Source organism: Hypomesus nipponensis, chromosome 17 (assembly GCF_054491055.1).
Source record: "Hypomesus nipponensis isolate SF chromosome 17, ASM5449105v1, whole genome shotgun sequence".
Lineage (NCBI taxonomy): Eukaryota > Metazoa > Chordata > Actinopteri > Osmeriformes > Osmeridae > Hypomesus > Hypomesus nipponensis.
The window spans coordinates 8,975,636-8,999,739 of record NC_140377.1 but is presented as its reverse complement, the minus strand read 5'-3'; the positions used below and the strand labels follow the sequence as shown (position 1 = coordinate 8,999,739).

The 24,104-nt window shown below is 44.9% G+C and overlaps 1 protein-coding gene across 3 annotated transcripts; it reads left to right on the top strand.

The window, feature by feature from the left end:
* On the top strand, positions 1-24,104 carry mrtfbb (myocardin related transcription factor Bb). 3 transcript variants are annotated; one of them, XM_084678608.1, is made up of 15 exons: positions 1-116; positions 8,730-8,952; positions 14,490-14,555; positions 15,863-15,918; positions 16,045-16,120; positions 16,358-16,519; positions 16,754-16,929; positions 17,305-17,445; positions 18,409-18,656; positions 19,082-19,247; positions 19,430-20,350; positions 20,957-21,142; positions 21,236-21,367; positions 21,441-21,501; positions 21,586-24,104. In XM_084678608.1, exons 2-15 carry the CDS (start codon positions 8,811-8,813, stop codon positions 22,083-22,085), a joined length of 3,033 nt encoding a protein of 1,010 aa, XP_084534734.1. In that variant the 5' UTR covers positions 1-116; positions 8,730-8,810; the 3' UTR covers positions 22,086-24,104. The 3 variants fall into 3 exon arrangements, with proteins under 3 accessions (XP_084534734.1, XP_084534735.1, XP_084534736.1); XM_084678609.1 differs by lacking the exons at positions 1-116; positions 8,730-8,952 and adding an exon at positions 11,337-11,607; XM_084678610.1 differs by lacking the exons at positions 1-116; positions 8,730-8,952; positions 14,490-14,555 and adding an exon at positions 14,563-15,264.

Sequence of the window (24,104 nt, the reverse complement as noted above, 5' to 3'; positions counted from 1 at the left end):
ATTACATCATGAGTCCAGTCCAGTAGGGATCGGCCATCTTTTTCAAAGACCGACAACTTCACTTACAAAGGAGAAAAACAAAACACTTGTTTATCAATTCTTCTCTCCAAACAGACGTGAGTAATTTTTTGTACATTCATAATCAAAGGACGTTAATGGGTAGCGGTAAGATTTGCTGTTTGTCTCTCTCACTCTTTAAATAGAGCTTTTTCCTACAGTACAAAAGCTCGGAGAAAGATGTAGCAACTTTTATACTTAGTTAGCTTAGTTGATAAATAGTAACGGTAGCCTTGAAAGTGGCATGCCATAAACTCAGACGGTGTCGTGGAGATAGTTCGGCAAATTAATATAAAACCTTGTCAGGTCATTTGTTTGCTTATGTTCTAAAAAAGTTTAAACATTCGGTATGAAAATGTATATTTTTTATTATGATATACTCGTTTGCATGTATTATCAAAATATCAGACAACATGACTGTAATAAATATATGTTCTATCACAATTCAAATCTAATTGAACAGAATGTTACAGAAACCAGTAATGTACAAGTATTTGCCTTTTTAAATTATTAACTGGTATAGTGTCTTGCAATTCAGTAAACAATGAGACAATAAAAAGATGTAAACATATACCTGTCAAAAAATTACCACTTCCCTTTAATAAAAAAATGGCACTGTATAGAAACGAATACATTTTGTTCATAAATACCATCAAAACTATGATGTGTGTCATTGGGGACTGCACAAGATTGCCCACAGCCTTTGACACCAGCAGGGTGTACATGCATCCAGCTGTTGGTGGGAACCCATGTCCTGCTAGTGTTCTCTGCTGCAGGCCTGAGTAAATACTGCCTCCATCTAAGCCATCCCTGTGAATGATGAAGAAAGGAAATGTCTGTAATCAGGGCATTTTAACTGTTTCCCAGAGTTGAGACAGGAAGTAAATCAGCTCCTAAGGGATGACAGCCAATGAATGGAGCGAAAATATTTTTTTTAATCTCAAGAGACCGTCTCAGAGAGTGAGATAAAACAGCTTTTTGATTGGGAGTTGCAAAGTTTTGCTCCAAAGATATTTTGGTTGTTTTTGAAGAGATGGTTTTGCTGTGTCTACTGTTACTAACAATGATGTATGATGCATAATTGTGAGGGATTCAGTTCTATTACTCACACATACAACAACAACAACAAAAAAGTTTGACCACTATCTTTTTCACACCTCCAAAATGGCCAACACCTCCAACACAAACTGTCACTGTGGAGTTTAAAGGGGTCTGTTTAATGTATGACAACTGTGTTGAGTTTAAAAGGTGTTTAGCGGTTGTGTATCCTAGAATGTTTATTTGCCACCCTGTGTATAGCCTACTTGTCACTGCAACTCAAAGAAACACAATGTTATTACAGTAACGGCACTATGTATTGTTACATTTTTACACAAAGGTCTAAATGGACAGTTATGATCAAAAGTCCTGTGGTATATTTTTACTTAACTGATATCATTCATTATAGTTTCACTTGACTTATTCATGTCCATCAGTGAGTCAACTGTGGGTGTTTTACAGTGAGGGAACACAGGCCAGCTGTGCTTTGACATAGCAGGGCTTGGAACCCAGAATGTTGCCTGGATATTTATAGTGAGTGTGAGACTGCATAGGTCCCTGGAGATCTGGACTCTGTGTTCTCAGCCCACTGTGCTGTCTGAAGTTGGGGGCTGTGCTTACACTGTTATTGTTACCTATTTTTTCTGTGAACAAATGTTATTCCTAATCTTTTCTGGAGACATTGAAGTGTATACAGCCGAACAGTATAGCTACTCCATAGGAGTTGAATTAGAGACATGTTTTTTTTGCGAGTGTGATTCAGATAAAGTCATGACAAACATTTGTCCCCTGTAACTCCTGGCCCAGTGAATTCTGTAAACAACGTTCACACACCTTCTGAGCTGTAATTCTTTTGAAAGGTTTTCCCCGCTGACAACACTTTCAGTGGAATTGCTTGAATGTGTTACTACAATTTAGGGTGTGTTGTGATGAACAAAAAGTCCATGCTCTCTCCTGAGACATCAGGACTAGATGCTTGTGACTGAGTTAAACCACGGAGCAGATCCTCCATTAATACTTCTTCCTGGAGTTAGCCCTGATGTTACTCCATGAGTATTGGTATATTAGATTACAGAGAGAGTGTTTCACTGTTTGTATATTGCCTTCATGTTACCACCTTGAGTTGATGGTACCATGAAAGCTATTGATTTATAATTGGTGTTCTGGGAAGTAGTCTACTGATTTAATATTGTTTGTGTTTCTAAGGTCGTGCTAACATCGCTGCACAATACAGCTGTCCCATGTTTTTCATGAAAAGCAGCCACCTGGTGAACAGAGGTCTCGCACTGTCCACTGTGATAGTAGACTAAAACAGATCCTCCCCTGCCCTCAGACCCACACAATGAGTTCCAGCATGCCAGTTGGCCGGCTGGGAGGCTATTTCTGTCTGCGGTCATGTTGCCCCCTCCTCCATTGACCCCTGATGAGTTCAACGCGGCGAGGCCCAGACCCATAGGGGAAGTGGGAGGGTCACACACCATGTGTGAAGTTGTTAGGAATGGCCACTGGAGAATGTATTAGACTTATGGGAAAGTTACAGTGGTTGGAATGAGGGAATTTGGTGGGGGGAAGTGTAGAAGAATTATCCCTCCCCCTCTCAGCTGCAACACTCAGTGTGTTTTCTTAATTTTTTTTTGGCATTGTGATATGATGAGACATGCTCTGAGACACATATGAAAAGGTCACGTTTTCTTTGTCCCTGCCTGCTTATTCTGGCTAGTACTGTCGGCTATTTTTAGCTCCTCAGCTGACCTCCACTGGCTTACCAGGGATATGTTTAGTTATCCTTTATGGCATCTCTATATATCATATATTTGTATGATTTCATTTTGTTTCATGATTTCTTTCTTTTCTAATACTTTCTCATAGATTTGTTATTGTTGTGTCCTGTGCAACAGAAGGGAAGCGTTGCTTGGAGTGTAGTCTAACCATCAAATATAAACAAAAATGTACTGTATGGTGTAGTCAGTGTTGCTTGACTTGTCTGGAATTCAGTTGGAAGCTGCGAGCTGGTTCCTCTGTTCTCTCTCCACTTTCCATTTTAGGTCTATAGTATGAGGCAGAAAGCATTCTATAGGTAATATTTGTAGCTCACTTTATCTCACAAGTGATACATGATACCATTGGGTCTCTGTTCACACCTTCAAGATCCGAATGAGCCTGTCTGTGTCCTGTTTCCTTGGACAGATCTGACAAGTTATAAACAAGGTACCTTTGTTTGTTCAAGATGCGGCAGGAAACTGCTCAGGCATGTAAAAAAAAAACAGGTATTGGAAAAAACGTATCTTTACTAAGACCCTGTAGTATTCTCCACCTTTTGTATCCATATCTGAAACTAGGCTGCTGTTGTCATACTGGCAGCTTGTGTCCAAACATGTTTTGTCTGTCATCTATCATTTGTTATTCTCCGAGGGGAAATGTGATCACTATGCCATCTGACTCATTCCATCTGCTTGGGGGAGATATATGAATATTGCGTTTGCCTGTAAATGATGTCATGCCTAAAGTTCCAGTTAGTGGGTGTGAGAGGGGTACTGGCATCCAGAACATTCTGAGGTGATAAAGGCTATAACAGGTTTTATACCGCCACAGGGCCAGGAGTGGAAGTAGATCATTATTCTCCGACAGGTGAGACTAATCTGGGTCAGGGGAACTGATCCGTACGGTAAAAGACAAGAATTCAGCTACATTGTACACATTAATTCCATAGTGTTTGCTGTTTAATCGCTGGGAAAAGTATCTTCACTGGGTAACATAATGTTCCTACTATATTGCTGCCAAATGGGCAATTTCGGGTAATTAATTAGAAGGATGCAGTGTGCCTGTTTTCCATATCTCAGGATGGCCTCTTCAGTGAAGAGACCCTCATCTATAAATACCTGGCCTAGCTAAAGCTGTGCAGGCCAATTACTGTTTCCAGAGCAACCATGATTTGCAATGAGCTTGTCAAGTTTTTAACTTCTCAGCCTGGAACATATTTACATTTAACAAGACATGAGCTATACAGTATGCTGTAAAGGTTACATGTGGATACATGTAATAGTGAATACTTAATTTGTATTAGTTGCACTTTACTCTCCTCTTAATAGAGCATCCGGGGAGCAAATAATATACATTGTTTAGAAGTACAAACATTTAGAGTTGTATTTTGCGTTGGTTCTCTTTTGTTTTTTATCGAAGCACATCATGACCTAGTTAGTCCTTACATGGATCCCTCTCCACCAGGTAAGCCCAGATCCAGTGCCTGAGGTTAGGCTACAAGGCATGGGGCTAAGCTGGTATTGAGATTTGTAAGTTACTTTACGAAAGTTACGGGTATAAAATTGATTTCACGGGCAATATATTTCACTTATTACCCTGCATTCCAATCCAAATAAATAAAAGCTGTGTTACAAATAGTTAGCCTATATTACGGGAATGGCAATGGTGACACAAGCTCTCTTTTCCTACCATCATTATTTCTGGAGAAAATATAGAAAGACCCAGAGGAAGGACAACAACATTCTTGAAAACAAGATAATGGTTTCCAACAGCATCATCAGTGAGGAAGTGACTCACTTTTGTAAATGCACTGGAGCGCCATCTACTGATGTTGTTCTATTCCCTTAATGAGGTTTTGAAAGAAAACAAAACAAACAAAAAAAACAACAGAAAAGGTTGTTTCATGCAGCTCTATAGTCAATCTTTCTTGAACCTACATTTAATAAAATGATCCAATAATCAACACGATTATCCAAATTGGCCATCTCACTTTAAGTTGCACCAAGACACCAGAAACATTAACTCAAGTGCATACATCTGTGTTGGAGTGTTTCTATGATTACTGTCAATAATGATATGGCCGACACTGCCATAGCCAGGCCTTTTTATTGACTAGTCTTGGCAGCTGGACTGTATGTAGCACTGCTTCAAAGTGAGCTGTGAGGCCTGTTGGGATTTCATCCTGGCTTTCCCACCATCTGCACTGAACTGTGGAGAGCCTAGCAGGGCTCCTTATGAGATGGCTAGTGATGGGAGGTTGGTGGGTGTCAGGGAGACCCCGGGAGTCACTGTTAGCTCCCCTTGGTCATAAACATAAAAACTTTTACATTTTGAGTGTACTGTTATTCTTGATTGTCGTGAGTTGTGTATGTCTTTGTGTCAAATATACAGAAAGGACTTTCATGTTGTTTTCTTCTACCAGAGCCCTGGCCTGGCTGGATTGTATCTCCTTGCGAAAGGTGACACTTTGTCTGCTGGTTGGGTCAAACTGTGCCAAGAAAGCAAACTTCTCAATAATGAAAATAGCACTATAAGCCAGGAGTTTGTAATCTGAATGTTTTATAACTCTGGAATCAATCATCCAAAACCTCGACACTGACACTCTGACTTTCACTCGAGCCAAATTGAAAATCATCAGTCTTGAGCAGTCAACATTGAATCCAACTTGACATTTATCTTGTTTAGTCCCGTTTGCCAGATAGTTTAATAGCCAAGCTTGTGTCATTTTAGTTCAGTTCGAAATTTTAGGTGAGATCAGACCATAAATGGGTTTAGTGCTGTTGAAGGACCTAACTATATTCACATGTGGGTACAGATTAAATGTAATGTCTGAGCCAGACCTCCCCTGGGATTCATCCAGAATCGGCCCCCATTCAAATCCTCTAGGGATCAAAAAACACCACAGTGAGGTAAAGGTATCTCCCACAGTGCACCTGAATCTGGTTAAAGAGACCAGTACAATTCCAACAGGAGGACTCTCAATTGTTTGTTCTCAGTATGAGAGAGAGGGTATCCTCTGCAAGATGTGGTCTTAAAACAGCCAGAGTGGCTCATAACAATTTTCTGCTATGTTATTGCTGGCTACCTGCTCTGTTGATCTTCTTATGACGAAGGAGCTAAACTGATCATATTAGTTACAAAACTGAGTTTGATCTTGATGTCGTGCTTTGTGCAAAGTAACCTGAGAAGAGTTCTGTAGTATTCCAGTTCCACTTTTTTTTACAAGCCACACATGCTTTTTAATACTGGAGAGACTTTGATGTGAAAATGTATTCTCTTTGGAACGAAAGTTGGGAAGTTGCCTTGTGAAAGATCAGTTTAGAAGGAGCATAGCACAACAGGAACAACTTGTTACAATGTGAAAGATGAAAAATACTCTGCTTAAAGGAACATCAACACCAATCAGGATGTAATCGTAGGCAAAACAATGTGCAGAATGGTGTTTGAATGCCAACATCAGCATGTGTGCTTTTTTTGGTCACATAGAGGTTGTAAAAGGATGTACTACAGTGCTAATAATGGAACTGGAGTCTGGAGAGCCTGGAGACTTTTATCTCTTTACATGCGTCTCTGATAAGACTGCTGTGTTTGGCCAACTGTAGCAGCTCCAGTGATGGGCAGGACTGTACGGTCTGCAGGGCTGTGGTTGTAAACATCCCTAATGCAGTGTACTGGAATCGACGAAGAGTGTAAACTAAGAAGCCATCAGATCGCCATTGATTGAAGATAAACAGGACGCTGAGAGTGGACATTAGTCTTGGCTGATATTCAAGGGATCATGTTCAGACTCCCTTTTAACTGCAAAGAACCTTCTGAGTTACAACATAAAGTACACCACGTGGCAGATCAGAGTGTTTTAGTAATGTGCCTTGTGGGTCCAAAATCACAGCCATGGGCTGTGTTTTACATTATGTTGCATTCTTATCGGGCACTCCTAATGGCTGCAACACAACTATGGGTACTCATAGATAATTTCGGCGATATCATCAGTTCCCATATTCAGCTTGTACTTGGCCCAGAACCATGCAACACAGCTGGATCTTTGGAGCAGCACAGCTACTGGTCCCATACCATACTGGTGGGGGGTGGAGCCCATAAGAGAGACTGAATCTGGGCTTGGAGGAGGGATAGTCCCTAGTCTGAGAGATGGTTAGCACTGTGACACAGAAGTTATATTTGAGGCGGAGATGCAGTTGCCCACTCTAGGTTACTCTAAGAACAGATAGTTCATTGATTGGTATTACATGATAGGACACCATAATTCGAAGGTGTATAAACATCCAACCTCCCCTGCTCTACAGACTGTACCCCCGTGCCACAGGATTTCGGTCCACAGGATTTTGTGCCGTGTGGTGAATTAGGGATAAAAAAAAAAATCAGCCTGGTATTTGTTTAGAAAGGGCTAGAATAAACCAAGGTGATGCGTTTAACAGCTGACTTTGTGCTGACTCATGAGGAGTTGTGCACACGCTGAGAGGACAGGATGATGCTCAGAATACCATTATTGTCTGTGTCCAGCCAAGTCTGCCAGTCCTCCACAGGACGCCCGCCAGTTCAGCAGAAGTAGAAGCAGGAAACAAAGACAGTCTTTTAACATGTTGCTTGGAAATCAGGACTGTCCTAAGCCTTGTCTCTGGCTCCAAACGACAGGTTTCCGAAGTGATGACTTTAGAGGAGTAAAGCAACAGCCTGAAATCCATTTATTGGGATTTAGACCTCTCTGCTCCCATAGTCTCTGTCTCTATTGGATGTGCAATAGCTAGACTGTGTTCTTTCTACACTGCCACCTCAAGCCTGGGATGAGAACCATATAAAGACATGTATACACAATGTACTGTAAGGTTTCACAGTCTGGTTTATGAGATGGGATGTATGGAGGTTTGGTAAAAAGCCAGTATGATTGTGTCATAAGTCGCCAGGAAAAACACTGAGGTATTTCAGCTTTTTCCTCAAATGAAATGGAGGAAAGAGAGGTGCTTGAACAGTATACTTACTTGAGTTAGATGGCGTGCCTTGGAATTCTTGGGTTAGGGTTAAGGTTGAGAGTGGACTACAGCATGAGGAAAGAACTATAATTTACTGTACCGTAACTGCACCACAGGGTGATTCTAATGAGAAGTCTGACTGCATCAAACAAGAACTGTCTCTGCCGAGACCTTGAGCAGATGGTAGATAGGAAATGTCAGCACTAAGGATAGAAATGTGTCTGTCAATGCACAGATTATTCCTCCTGTTCTCTGAGGAGACTACTGAGGTTCATCTGAGGTAATAAAGCTGAAAAATATAACTGTTTGGTTCTGAAACAGCTACCAGATTTGCTTTGTGTAAATCACATTTTTGGTTTATAGAGAGGTGGAAAGTGACTGATAAACCAAATGGCTTCCAAACTGTACTGATACTGTATATGCCTCAGATTAACTGTTAATAAGGAAAGTGAATATGAAGCCATATTGTTCAGCTCATCACACTATCCATGATAATAAGACTTTAATAATAAGACTTTATTTATATAGCACATTTCATACAAGAATTGCAGCTCAATGTGCTTTACATAAAATCAATAAAAACACAAATACAAGTGATAAAAGTAATAATAAAAAAATATATATATACAAGCCGCAGTCTTTGCGGGAATCCAAAGCACACAAGCCAGTCTTTGCGTTAACTCGAGCCACAGTCTTTGCAGTAACTGGAGCCACAGTCTTTGTGGTTTCCCAAAACAAGCCACAGTCTTTGCGGTATCTCGAGCCACAGTCTATGTGGTTTCCCAAGATTTTTTTTTTTTTAACTCATCAAAATACAATCCGCAGTCTTTGCAGGAATCCAAAACACGATGATGTGTAATAATAAATGCATTTTCCCTCTCTTTGCAGAATCCACACCAAGCCCTCTGCAAATCAACTATTGTCCCTCGCTGGTTTCCAGGAGACCCTAGCTCCTCCTCCCAAGGACACATGGAGCCCCATGGGATTCTGGGAAGGGATGAGTGTCCCGGCGCCCCTAGTCCCCGTAGCGAGGCCGTCACCCACGAGCTGGAGGTGCTGTCGCTGCAGCCCAGCAGCCAGACCCTGCCGCCCCTGGTGGAACGCAAGAACGGTGAGCAGGACCCGCCAGACCGTTGCAGTCCCCTTCATGAACCAGCGTCCAAGAACACTCTGCTCACAGCAGTGTGGCATCTTTTCAACAGCAGGCCTGCCTTGACACTGAGAAAACAAACTCTCTCCAAAGAATTGTTTGTGGAGAGAAGAGGGGAATTACACTGGAATTGCATTTGGGAGCCAGCACATAATCACTGCTTTAACCGTCCCTAAAGATCCAAAGTCTTGCTCTTGGGCACTAAGTATTTCGTTTGTTGTTTCAGCAGCTGTCGATAAACAGCTTTTACGAGTCCACTTTGAAGCATATCATTAGGATAGGATCCTATGTCATTTGATTTAGGAGACGTCACATATGATGTGATGCCTGCTGTTCAACTTTCAGCCACCATTCATAAAAAGGTATTGTGCGATATGTTATCTGTGGCATTTAGCCATTCTCTTCCTGATCCTCATCTGCTACCTCAATCACAGAGCCTTTTGGATATCCCATGCTCACCCCAAAAAACCCAGTCTGGAAATGTTTCCCTGGAATGTGAACTAAGGTGAGGGGGGTGTGCCAGGGCATGTCTGGTGGGCATAGCTGGCATTCACCCACATTGAGTGGCACAAGGACATTTTTCCCAGAGTCTCATGAGGTGGCCAGAGAGATGGGGAATGCAGTACGGTCTGTTCCCACAGGTCATCCCTGCCCAAGAGACCGCCATTTACAGCTTGTTAATGTCACGTTTGAGGTTTTATGTTGTATTATTCCAGTCCCAGTCTCTGTGTCATGACATGACATGGCCCTCACAATCCCAGCCCACCATGCTTCCTCCCTGATACTATTCAGCCCATGACTCAGTCTGCTTTATCATCACAGCCAAACAAGAATCCGGTGTTTGTGTTCTCAGGTTAATGTTTAATAAATCATTTCCAAATAGCTTACATTAGCTAGATGCGATATGGGTGTTTCAAACATTGTTTACATCGATGGAGAGCCACTATGGACTTTTTCTTTGTTCTTAGTTTGACTCTGTACACGATGTCCGTACGAAGAGACACTTGACGTTGGGAGAACCAGCAAGCCACAGTGGAAAAGATCTGTTGCAGAAGAGTGACCCGAGCACCCTTTTACCACTCGATTGATTGCTTCTTTCTTCCTGCCCTGGTCTGCAGACACATCAATACTCAGCCCCGCTCTCCCATCAGCCCCTCCCGGTGGAGTAGTTGACACTCTCGGGCATGTGCACTGCAGCGTCTGGAGGACACCCTACTTCCTGGCTCTCTTAGAGGAAGACCCCTGTGGCTTCACCCTCACAACAGTGGCTAGGCTAGGATCATTTGAGCTTTCTAAAGCTACTTGCTCGCCTTGAAGCAGAAGTCCTAATCTATTTGAAAACATGGGTTCTTTTCACTTGTCAACTTTACCCCAGCAGATGGATTGCATGTTGGTGGCCAACCACAGATATTTGTTTTGTTTTATAAAGTTCTTGTGATTTTATTGTGTTTGGATGTTTGGTTAACATGGACGTTGGTTTAGCATGCCAGCAGGATCTGGTTGATCTCTAACACTGTATTGAGCAGATCTAGACTACTGCTCCTGTTTCTATTTTGACCAGCTGGAAAACTCCCATATTTGAGTTCTTAAGTTTGTGTCCTCTGGAAAAGGTTTCTTACCGGTTTGGTTTATTTTGTCAGTGGAACATGATTGTCTAGAAAATACAGTTGACAAGGGTGATAGGGTTAGATACAACCTTATCTTGTATTGAATAGTGATCTAATTTCTTTAGTTTGCACCTCGACTTGTTTGTTATTTCCCACTAAATCAATATTAGGACACAACTGGAGACTCTGACAGCAAAGCTTGCAGCAAACATTGTTAGCGCTATAGATAAAATAATGTTTGCGTAATGTTTCTCTGAAAACCATAACTTTTAAAGAATAACAAACATAAAATTGCTGAAATGTCAGAAATACATACTTTAAAACTGGAAATAGTGACAGATATAAACATTTACATCCCAGTGGACCATAGAGTTTGTTTTGGATCATTTTTATCCAGTGACAAAATGTTTTGAAAAACTAAACATGGACTTTTTTCTGACTTAATGTTAGCTATTGTTTGTTTTGGTGGACTTGGTGATAGGAATTTTTACAGTAGGCTTTTCGGTGGTCTGTAGACATTTTTGCAAGGCTTAAGGTGTTTTAAAGAATAGCTGTTATTGTTTGTTTGGGTTGCTCTGGCTGGTTAATGGTACTGTGAAGGGCAAACACCTTATAAAAAGGTTGTGTGTGTGCGAAAATGATTGCCTGGATCATTGTACGCTGCCTAAAGTGCAGAGAGCAGAGTGGCCCAGCGAGGGTTAACAATAGCAGCCTGTGTTCCCTCCTCCTGACTCTCACTGGCTGAGAAGCAGCGTGAGGAGAACACACACTCTCACTCCACGGAGACCAACTGAGAGACGGACAGAGTGTGCGAGGGGAGGGACTGTGGACGCCTGGGAGAATCACATCTCGTATGCTTCTCGCTGGGGCTTTACCCACCAAACCTCCCTGCTCCTCCTCATTCCTCACTGCCCTCATCAATCCATGGGACTCCAGACTCGGCCGCTCAGCGACCCGTCTCTCACTTCCATGGCCTGCCTTGATGTGGAGACCCCCGTTGTGTGCAGGGGTAAATTCAAATTCAGTTCTCTCTTTCTTTCTCTGTTTTGCTGATAGCTTGTCGAAACATTTTTTGCCACCTTGGTGTAAAGTCATAATCCGTCCGATCAATGGTCAACCTGCCAGCCTTTGTCTGAGGTATGATAGTCTCTTTGACTGTCTTTTGTGTAGAAATGTGCTGTGCTCTAATGCAGTACTGTTGCCGGTTGAAGCAAAGTGGAGCACAGGTCTGTGTGAGGTCAAATATGTTGGTCAGTCCTCACTAAGAAGTCGTGCCGCAGGGATGTGCTTTTTAGAATAGCATTTTATCAGCCAGAGGGATGTAGGAGTGAACTAAATGAGCTGAAGTGTGAAGGGCCGGCACCTTAACAATGGGGCTGTGGTCACTGTGGTGAGATGTCAGCAGCTTCCTACACTCTTAATTGTCCACAGTGTCCAAGGAGACCAAAGCAGCGGAAACGGTAGTACTAGTTTGAAAGCTTGTCGTTGTCTGATGGATGGAAGTCCCCCTGAGTCTATCTGCAGGAGGAGTTGTGTGTCACCCAGGATTGTGCTGATTGACGTCTGATAATAAGGTACTGCCATGTCACTTTTTTGCCCTCAGGCTGCCATATATAACAGATGTCACCTTTGAAGGCTGTCATTGACAAATAGTCCTGGCCATGATTAAATGACGCATGGAGCCAGGCAATGTTGTAGGTTAAGATTCTCTTCATGATCTTCATATGCGTTTTTTTCCCCCTGTCTTATCTTGACAGCACAGTTCTTGACAGTGCCATGGATTATCAATGATGCGTTGTTCAACAACGAACGAGAGTTGTCAACTTTATTATGACTGGTGAAGTGATCCGTTCCTCCCAGTCATGTGATGTTTTTAGATGGGCTGAGAAGTGTTTGATGCAGTGCCTCTGCATAATTCCCCACCTGTGTGGAATGTGAATGAAAGCAGACTCAAACAAGTATGTTGGCTTTTGCGGCTCTGCTGCAGCAAGGAGATCGCATTCTCCTCAATCGTGTCAAACAGAATGTTACAGTCAGACTGTTTATCAAATAGTGTCCATTTTGTCGGGACAATCGGGGATCAGGAGGAATAGCAAAACCAACGATTTGCTCTGAGAGAAAGGTCAGAAAGGTTGAGAGAAGAGTTTTATTGGGAGGAGCATGGGTAGGGGATTAGAGGTTGGATCAGGAGACAAGGATTTGAGAAAAGCATGCGCTCTGCGTTTCAGAAGGACTTCTGTTTATGCTCTGCTGGAGAGCTGGGGAGTTGAAGTGGGCTTGCGTCACGCAAAGGTTAGCCAGGGTTCACCTAGAACAGCAGGATCGACATTGGCTGAATAAATGCGAGGAGGGCCTCAGGAATGGGCTTCCCTGCCACCTGGATGTCTAGATAAACCCTGGTGTTGTCCCACAGTGGTAGAGCATATGGCATGACGCTGGGCAGTATTCATCTCATAAATCGTCTTGCCTGTAGCATTCTTACAAATGTCAGACTGCATATGAGTATCAAAACCAACCGACGGTCATTCTTCACAATCTTACCGAAGGATCTCTGAGGAGCTCGTCATATCCCTGTGGCATAAATATGTGATGGGAAACATAGCAGTCAGGAACACAGTGTTCTGTTCTGAGCCCCGAGAGCAGAGGGCCTGTTAAAGTTTTTGGGATCTTTGAGTGCGGACTCAGCCCCACCCCCCACCCCCTCAGCTTTCTGACTCTGTGTTCGTCTGCCCGGCAGTGGGACCGAGACCCCTCACCACGCTGTGGATTCCCCCCCCCCCCCTTCCTCCCCCACAAATACACACCACCCCCAGACTCTATGGTTCCCAGGCCTTGTTCTCACAGCTCCCTAGTTTATTTTTGCTGGAGTGAGTCACAGAGGCCTGGTCAGTCGCAATGCCTGTCCCAAGGGACTGTAGTCAGCCTTGGCGTGTTATTGTGTGTGTGTGTGTGTGTGTGGAGTCCCTCTAGCTGTAGCCAGGGAGCAGGCCTCACCAAGTAAATGTCAGCAGAAACTCAGCACGTGACAGCACGTCGTTCGTCACGTCACCCATCACCCGTCACCTTCCTCTTCAAATATTTTCTCTGAGGAGCAGTGTTATTCTGCTGAAATAACATGTCCACGCTCGCATGTTTATCAATGTTTAAACTGGGCTCGTACTGCCGTGTATTATTATGGAAAAATAACACAGAGTGTAGTCCAAGGATTTGAAGCTTGTGCACAAGACCAAACATCATTTTACTTCTTGACCAAGGCATTTTTGTCTTTTGAAGTTGCAGAGGTCTAATGGATCAGCGCTTTACCCATCCACAGCAAGACTAAGCATCTGTTTTTATGGGGCGGCACTTAGAAGAGAGACACGGTTCATCCACCTCTTGGATGACATCATTCCTCCTCCGCTCTGAGCTGACTTGCGCATAAACTTTGGACTAGAGCTTCCATAGTCATATGTCAAAGAGACACTTCTTCCTTATCCACGTTAGCTCACCAAGTTGAAGTAGCTTTCTGTTCTGACCTTTCATATTTGCATTCAGATAAGTCCTGTGCGCTGTTCCAATCCTAACTCGCTCAGGACGTGCACTGGATGTAAAACATCTTGCGAAACGATCTTGTTCATTTAGCGAAAGACAAGCCCTATCAGTAAATGGAAAGGTTGTAATCCTGTCAGTCGTCAATTTTACAGGAAGCATGTGGGATGTCTGTGGCAGAGACACGGGACTTCCTAGATGGGGTTTGGCTGTAGTTAGTTGATAGATTCATTAACAGGCCTGTGTGTAGTAATGACAGTTTGGTGGGTTGAAGCAAATTTACAGGCCATAATGGCAGCACTGTCGTCAGTGGAGGTTATAGCGTGTTTGACCTCTGACCTCTTGTTCTCTGCTCCCTCACAGTCCTCCAGCTCCGCCTGCAGCAGAGACGCACCCGCGAGCAGCTGGTGGAGCAGGGCATCATGCCACGTGAGTATGGTCGCTGTGTTCCACCAACCACTCAGGGTAGAGCTCTACCCTCTAGTTAAGGGAGGTTTAACTGTCTGACGTATAATCATTAACTTGCATAACTAACATGTCATGAAAGCCACTCTTAAAGGAAGGAAGCTGCATTTCGATTTGAACCGTGATGACAAAAATATTGTTTCAAGGATGCCAACTCTGTCTGGTTTGATTTGCTGTTATTGTAATAACCATGTAGGAGCAGAATTCTTGTGTCACTGACGTCTTAACCGCCCTCTACCACAACCGGCGTATGATGTTTGGAGAATGAATTCTGAGAGTGCCGGAAAACCTAAACTCACAGTGAGGTATAGATCAGTGGTCAGGTTCACGACGAAAGGAATGGCTCTCATCGAATAACCTTCTGAAAGTCTGAAAGTCGAGTCAAGTAGAGCAGCCTCATTTAACCGCCTTCTGCTGGGTCTGCCTCCAGGGGGTAGGGGGATACTAGAGGCACTTCTAATAAAAGAGAGCTAAACCTGCAGAGGATTCACACTGGGCACAACCAGGACAGGCAGAGAAACAGTGGTTCTCAGTGCCGTGAGGAGCGGCTGGAGCCAAAGGCCTCTCCCGGGACTAGGACTCTCAGGCCTCCGAGATCTCCTCCACTTGGGCTCTTTGCTCTCGTCAGGCTCCTCTGAGCTGCATGACTCAGCGACTGGGCCTTCGCTTGGAGGTCAGTCACCCCCACTGTGAGCTGTCCCAACACGGCCAATGTAGGGAACCTAGCGGGCGACTCAGAGTGAAGCGTTCTGCTCTCCCACACAGAGGGGCTTATGGGGAGGTATGTTGGGTTTGGGTGACGAGCAGGAATGTTTAGCTTTGCTCTTCTGACACACTCCTTAGAGCCCCCCCCCCCCCTCTCTGGTTAGCATGTGTGTGTGTAAAGCAAACACTGCCTGTGTTGTCAGCAGAGGTGAATAATCGGAGTAAGCAGACCTTGGCAAAGGCAGGATGAATGTGTCACAGCCAAAGTCTCTGTCTGTGTCTCACGACTCACAAAAGGACAACAGCATTTCTGTTCTCCTCATAAGCTATTGCAGTGTCAAAGAAGACACCCATTCTTCCATATCACACACTCTACCATATTCTTTCTAGATGTTTCAATCCTTTTGAGTTTATTTGATCATGAAAGATTTTTGCTTTTATTCTGCTTTCTAAACTGTACAAAAGGCAACGATAATAATAATAATCAATAATTACCAGTAATCTGAAATCAATTGTCAAGTTGAGTGGGGTCATTCGCTGGGTGACGTTGGTTTTCTTTCCCACAGCCCTGAAAACTCCTGCCGTCTTTCATGAGCAGATCCGCAGCCTGGAGAGGGCAAGGGTGAGACTCTCTCAACTCCTCTCATCTACTGGGCTGTCCACTGGGCTTTACTCAGCTACAGACCCGGCCTGTGGTCATCTGTCATGCAAATGCCCATGAAGACATGAGCGTTTTTCTTTCTTACAGACTGAGAACTTCTTGAAGCACAAAATCCGCAGCAGGCCTCAACGCTCTGAACTGGTCCGCATGCACATCCTGCAAGGTAAGCACACGGCCTGGAGAGTTTCGCGATAATGGTGCTGATGATACCAGTACTTTCCACAGGGAGATGAGTAAACTCCTTATTTCACCATACGAAAAGGCATTTCAAATGGTTTGTAGTTCGCACAGCTCTGCAGGACTCTCCGCCTTGAGTCACCGGGGTGATAGAGCAGAGAAGCCTGACCACTGTGGCTGGTTAGAGCGCTGAAGATCCCCTGTCTTCCCGCCTGTCCCTCAGAGACCCACGCAGAGCCCTCCCTGCAGGCCACCCAGATGATGCTGAAGAGGGCCAGGTTGGCCGACGACCTGAATGAGAAGATCGCCCAGCGGCCCGGACCCATGGAGCTGGTGGAGAAGAACATCCTGCCTGTTGACTCCAGCGCCAAGGAGGTCATCATCGGTAGAGAACACTCTTAGAACATCCTTTATCTCCAGGGATAGAACCGATTGGCTACCTTTGACCCACAAAGGTCAACCCGAACCCTTTCAGGATGTTGTAGCCCGGAAAAACCGAAACAAAATGAAATGTCTTTGACATGGCGTGAGAAAAAAAAAAGAAGCCATTGCTTCCCCCTATTGTCTTCATCAAACTTATAAGTCATGCTGTGTTGATTTGTCGGTGTTGACCCCGCAGATGGTGAGAAACACCCCAAGACACCAGATGTGTACAACTTTGAAGAGGACAGCAGTGACACCCTGTCCCCCGAGCAACCTGCCAGTCAAGAGTCCCAGAGCTCCTCCGCCTCCCCCAGGGAGCCCAGGGGGACAGAGGCCCCCTCTACCTCCCCTCCCACCAGCTGCGCTCTGCAGGTGGGTCCCCCTGCCCACGCCTAATCGCCCGGAATATCCTGCTTGCTGAAACAAACCAGTATTCCCACAATCTGTCCTCCACTTGTACAACACATGGCATGACTTCTATGATTTTGTGGGGTTCAATGATTTTTTCTCCAATCCTGTTATATGGCTTTTGGATGGATTGACTTGCTGATTTGTTGTTGATGATAGCTCGCCAAAACATGTTTCTTTCATTTGAGGTTTTCTTTTGTGTAAAGAGCCATCCGTCTTTTGTTGTCTGAATGAAGTATTTTTTTCCAGTTGACGGCCCCCTGGATTTGTGTGGGAGGGGGTTTTCATTCCTCCTCCCCTAACTGAAGTGGCCATGTGGTTTCTATCTTTCTATCTCAGTACTGTCCACCTACATCCCAGTCCACACCAGATGTCCTCAATTTTGCCTCCACCAATGAGCAGCAAAACAATCGACTGACAACTGTGCCTCAACCAATCCCTTCTGTCGCTCCTGCTAAAACAGGGCCTACCCTCATAAAGGTGAGCTACAATTGTAATTACAAACATTTGGTAAGCCAAGTTAATATGTTGAGGACTGAAAGACAGCATTCAAGTCTGGGGAAAGGCTTCTAACAGAATGTGTGTGAGGCTATAAAGATTATATAACAGCCATTCAGTGAGGTGCTTAAGCAAATACTTTTTGAAGTTTATTATCATGAGAGGTTATGACCGAGCAATTTCCAAAGGTTAACAGAAGTCATTATAATTTGAGACGCACATTTTGTAAACCGTAAAGATGCTTTGCCTTTCTGATCCACACTTGCTGAACAAGCTTTCCCTAAAGACTATTAATACCCTGCAAACATGAAAGTCACCCCTGATATTTGACTCTCTCAGATCTGCTGTGGGTTTTAGGCAACTTCCTTTAGGAATATAATCAGACACACCATGTCAGTAGAGGACACTACAGCTTTGTTTTGTCATACTGAAAGACTCAGTTCAGGAGTGAGTTAATAGGCAATGTTCAGCCAAGTCAGACACCGTTCAAAGAACAGCAAGGCCTAAAGGATACAGAGACTTTACTGAACTTGCACTCAGGTCAAATGACGCGCTTTTACACTCTCCCCACCATTTCTCAGATGCCGAGCCATTTTCATGTGCATCCTGTCATTTCCAGGTAGTGAAACAATAAGGGTCACATCACATCCCTTTCCACTCTCTATTTCCTCATCCTGTCTTTTTCACTGAGCCTCACAATTCCTCACAGTAAAAAGAAAACAATACTCAACCTCTTCAATTCAAACTGTGAAATGGTTTCACTTCACTAAGTAGTGACACAATACTGGCAAACGGTTTCATGTGCCTCTCTACTATAGAACTTGACATTCAATTCTTCAAAAAATGGCCCCATTTCCTCCACAATGTCTCCGATGAGGTTTGAACTGCCCACTCTCTATCTAACTGATCTTTTTTGTTTTTTTTTATTGTTTTGATTGTGTACAGCAAAGCCAGCCTAAGACTTCAAGTGAAAAGAGCCGCAGCAAAAAGAACAAAGAGCCCAAGCCTCGCGTGAAGAAGCTCAAGTACCACCAGTACATCCCCCCCGACCAGAAACAGGAGCCCAACGAGGCGCCCATGGACTCGGCCTACGCCCGCCTCCTTCACCAGCAGCAGCAGTTCCTCCAGCTGCAGATCCTCAGCCAACAGCAGCAGCACTACAACTACCAGGCCATCCTACCTGCTCTGCTCAAGTAGGCTGTCTGTCTGTCCGTCCGTCCCCCACACACACACACACACAAAGACTCCTTTCATACCGTACACCCAGAGATAGGAAAGTGTCAGGGCCACATAAAGTACTCAGCCTTTATCTTTATAGACTGATAACTTTGTGCCTGGGCTTAGTTTGTTAAGCGATTGTGTATCGGCCGTACCGTGAATGCAAACATCGGCTTTTCTGAATGATGCAAATATGAACATTTTCAACAAACAGCTAGCACCTGCCGCCTGGAGAGATAATCCTCAGAATCCGTTTTCCTCTGAGCCTCTTATTGTTCAAAGTTATATTTCTGTCTGCATTGTCCTGCACAGAAGCTGTTGATTGTGACAAACCATTATACAGGAAACTGTTTCTCACACATCTAAATGCTTCCTTCTTTCCCTTGTCTTGCTGCCACAGGCCCGGGGATGAGGGCCAGAGCAGCTGCTCTAGTGTGGCCCTGAATGGTAGTGGTCTGTCCTCTCCCATTGTGGTGTCTGTTCCCAGTGGCGCCACTGTGCGGCCAAACCAGACCCTGACCAACCGCAAGCCTGGCCAGTTACCTGCCAACCTGGATGAAATGAAGGTAATGCCCTTTGCCATCCATCACCATCACTGTGTGTCACACTCATATGAAACACATCTGTATAACAGACCACAAAATACAGAAGTATTTTGAATATACAGAAGTATTTTGTATGGATAGGCACAGGTGATAATAATGTGTCACGATATGACAGAGAATATTCATTATTCTGTGACCTTTAGGTTGCAGAGCTGAAAATGGAGCTGAAACTGAGAGGGCTGCCGGTATCTGGCACCAAGACTGATCTGATCGACAGGCTAAAGCCTTATCAGGAGAACTGGAGCGCCCAGCCAGCCTCTACCATGGAGGTGACAGCCCTCACAGAGACACCCCAGCCTGCCAACATGAGCTCCACCCCGCCTGTGTCCCCTGTGCCCTCAGAGGTGTCCAGCCTGAGCATGGAGGAGGCCGGGACAGTGGACGGTCGGTTTAGGATGCCAGGGACTCTCTCCCCAGCCTGCCCTCCTTCCTCCGGAAACTCCCCTCACAGAGCCCCTCTGGAGGACAGCTTCATGGAGACCAGGACTTCCGAGAAGGACCAGCGGCTGCACGAGAAGGAGCGCCAGATCGAGGAGCTGATCAGGAAGCTGGAGCGTGAGCAGAAATTGGTGGAGGAGCTGAAGATGCAGCTGGAGGTGGAGAAGAAGATCCAAGGGGCCTTGCAGCCAGAGCCTAGCCCACCAGCCCGGGTCAAAGAGGAGGGCAGAGCTTCCCCAAACTGCTCTGCCGTGTGCAGCCTTCCAGCCCTGCCAGCTGTGGTAAAACAAGAAGAGCCTGGAACTCAGCTCCACACGGCTCCAATGCCCCAGTTCTTCCTCAGTCAGCAGCAGGTACCTCAGACAGCCCCCAGACAACCTCAAACCATGCTGGCCGCCCAGCCTGGAACTCAGGTCCTGCTGCCTGTCTCGCTCCCGGCCTCCTCCACCAACATCCATCTCCCAAACAGTGGTATCAAATTGCCAGTCAGACAACCAGCCCTCAAGACCACTATGAGCACTGCATCTCCAGGCCTCATCCAGACTAAGGTGCTTCAGAAAACTGAGGCATCAGTACCTCAACAAAGCATCACTCATCAACAGCCTCAGACACAGCCCATGGAGCAGGTGAGAACCTTGAGAAGATTGACTGCATTTCTACACCTGCTGTATTATGTCTCTGTGTCCCATGGCTCTGTTTTCTCCTGAGGATAACTCAGTTATGAAATGATTTCACTTCGTAATACCACAATTTCATGCCACACTTTTTTCTTATTAACCTTTCTGTCATAATACTCTTTGCTTTTTCTTTAAAGTAACAACAGCCAAGGGCTGGGTGATGAATTCCTCCCAATAATCACATCCAAAGCCGGCCTCCCTTAGCTCGGGTTACGAAAGCAGGTGCTGAGTGACGGCTAGGCAGACAGCTCTCTGGCTACTTTCTCCAAAAGACTGTCTGCACTCACCATCCATCCAGCCAGCCGGAATTACAACACAGGAGTGTGCACTGTGTTGCACACACATGCCGCTACGACAACCCACGCCTTTCGTTTTGTCCCTGGAGAGAATGTGTAGTCCACTAAGATACCCTGTTTATTCCTCCCAGAGAGAAGGCAACTAACCACCACTTCCTAGGCCTTCGGGCAGGAATGTTCATCAGTGCCACCCGTTGTTGAGTCCTCCCAGAGGGAATGTGAACCACTGCAGCGCTGACCGCTACTCATTTCTTCACAGACAGTCCCACTATGTACCACCTCAGGCTCAGGTTTCCAGATCGGACCAACACATGGCCAGGGCCAGAACCAGCGTCAATGTCAGGCCATGACAAACATGACCCAAGGTTTCCTCAACTCCTCTCCAGGGAGCAGGTCTCCTGCCAGGGCCTCGACCAATCAAGCGATCGCTAACGTGCCCACAAAGGTAGTGACGTGATGTTCAGGTATTCATGTAACTTGGCATTATCGTTGTTGATGTGAGCCAGAATATGTTGACAATGCTGTTTCTGTCTTCCAGACTCCTTCTCCTTGCCAGGCAACCTATATCCTGCAGCAGCCGACCTTCATTAACCATGTTCCAAAGAGTAAGGACCCACCCCGCTATGAAGAGGCAGTCAAACAGACCCGCAGCATGCAGACTGCTGTTCAGGTGAGAAATTAAATCATTTACACTCAGTGACCCACACAGTCTGGTAGTCCCTAACTGGTCTTTGTTCTTCCAGGTTCCCACTGCAACCAGCCAGCACATGGACGACCTGTTTGATGTCTTGATAGAAAGTGGAGGTTAGAAATAAACCTTATATTTTTCGTCGACTGGCAGATGATTTTCTGGTTTCTTAACCCTTCTTGTCTATTTCTCTTTGACAGAGATATCCCCCTATAGCAGACAGGACCATCCCTTCCAGGACAAGCTGCTTCCTGTGACAGCCAGTGTCACCACCCTACCCATTAACACAGTGCTGTCCCGTCCCCCACCCCAGATCCATGTGGCCCGGCCACCTGGCTCCACCCGGTCCCCCCCACCCAGCCTGGTGGCCCTGGCCACAGACAACCAGCTTGAGGCCTTTTTGGACTGCACACTGGCCGGGGGCGCAGAGCCACGGACTCTGAGGTTGATGGAGGAACTGCACAGCCAGCTGCTCAACAATCCACAGTCCCCCATGGACACCAACGAGCTGGGCTTCAATGACACCACACCTCCCTCCTCCTACCACCTGCAGGACACCAACCTGGATAACATGGAGTGGCTGGACCTTACCATGCCCGGACCAGCAGGGGGGCTCAACCCTCTGGGCATCTCAGCTTCCTCAGGGGTCTTCTCCTCTGATTTTCTCGACTCCCATGACTTGCAGCTGCACTGGGACTGAGACACGAGTCCCCTTGTGAGATCACCTATGAGCTTTATGTTGTATGAGGTTCTCCATACCTTTGCCCTGTAAAGGTATGGAGACTTCACTGTGCTGTCTTACTGCTAAAGCCAGCTGTTCTCATTCCTCATTATTCCATATTAGTTGACTTGCCCTCTGACCTTAATACCGCCAATTCCAACAAAAGCACAGTATGTAACTAACAAAGACCCACTCACTTTGAAGATGGGCTCTCAGAGGATCACTCTGTAGTGAGGCAGTAAGACCACTGAATTTCCTCAGTACATCTTTAGGAATAATCAAAGACAGTCAAATGGTTGCATCACTGTCACTCCGACCACTGTTACTTTGTACTTATTAGCCATTCTTTCCATAATCATAACGAGGAATGTAGATACCTGTGGGGGCATGTTTAGCTTTGTTTTGTTTCATTGGAGGGGGAGTAGTCAGAAGTGGCATTAGAGACCACCTGCAGCACACATCCCTATACGGCAGCTGTATAACAATCATTCTTGACATATTTGAATGTGGAATTAGCCAGCATTACTTGAGGACATAACTGCACCTACACTGTTGCCTTCATAGGGGGCAAGGCAGTACAAATATGGATGAACTGTATGTTTCATGATGCTTTTAACTACAAATTGAACATCACACCTCACTACGGATGACAACCTTAAGTTTAGTTCCAGCACACGTGATCAGACAGGGTTTACTTAGGTTAACCTAGTAACAAGGGCCGGCGTTTGCTATAGGCGAACTAGGCAGCCGCCTAGGGCGCCATGAAGGGGGGGGGCCAAATACCGAAGTGCGTCTATTAATTAACCGTCCCGCACCACCAGCAGAGGGCGCCAAGGCTGGGTGGGGGGGCGTCTCTCCGATTTGCGCAGGGGGAGCGCAAATCGGCCTAGGGCGGTGAAGGTACTCGCACCTGCCCTGCTAGTAACTTACTTTGACCGTCTGCCAGATAGGAAGTCTAATGTTAGATAAACTTCAAGATGGGGCCAAACTGATTACTTATTAGATTTAGATGAGAATTGAGAATCTGAATGAGACTTTTAAGGAGTTTAGTCTTCAATTGATATCCTAGAACACCACATCACTGCTTTGAGCTAACCAGCCATTGTGTTTATGACAATGGGGCTTCTTGACCGTGTCCCATCAGTCCAGAGGATGAATCCCAATGTACAAATTCACTTGATTTTTTTGGGGTGTGAGAGGCGTTTATGTGATATAGGAGAAACGTGCGTGTCATTGTGCTGCCAGAAATGTTGCCGTGGCCCAAATGTGTGTTGTCATAACTGTATCTCCATGTGGCTCCCAGCTCGCATTGATGTCGAGAAATAGAGGGACCTAATGTCAAAACATTGGATGACCCAATTCAAAATGTCAGCGCTTGAACAGTCCATTTAACTGAACTTCGACCGAGATTATATTGGTAACACAGTTAGTTTAAATGATGTTCACGAATCAAGTTCATGTTGTAAAAATGGGATCAAAGTGACATCTACTGGCCAAATGACTTACTTTGCCAAATATTTCATTTACTGTATATTTTTATATCCTCGAGGCATTTTACACATTGATTACTACACTCAAAGTATTTTTTAGAAACCCCAAATGATAGAAAACATATGTCTATAAATATGACAATCCAAGCACTTAAATATAAATGCAAATAATACTGTGAGTGGATAACCAACAACATTTTGAAAATGACCTGCTCCTGTCACTGTATTTCTAGCTGAGCATCAATGCCTAATTTCCCCATTCAAATTATTTTCCATCCGAATGAGACTTTTTCAGTATAGGAAGCATGTGCTGCATTGTAAGTATGTAATATGTTTTGCACATTGTGTAGATATTATGTATATAAAGTATGTTATACATTTTTTATACAAATGTAGTAGATGTGAGATCCCCTTGTAAATAGCCATCATGTTTGGGTAATGTGTTTTTTTCCATATTGAAATGTGTATATAGCCTTACTGTGTCAATTAAAATGTACCATAGACTGTT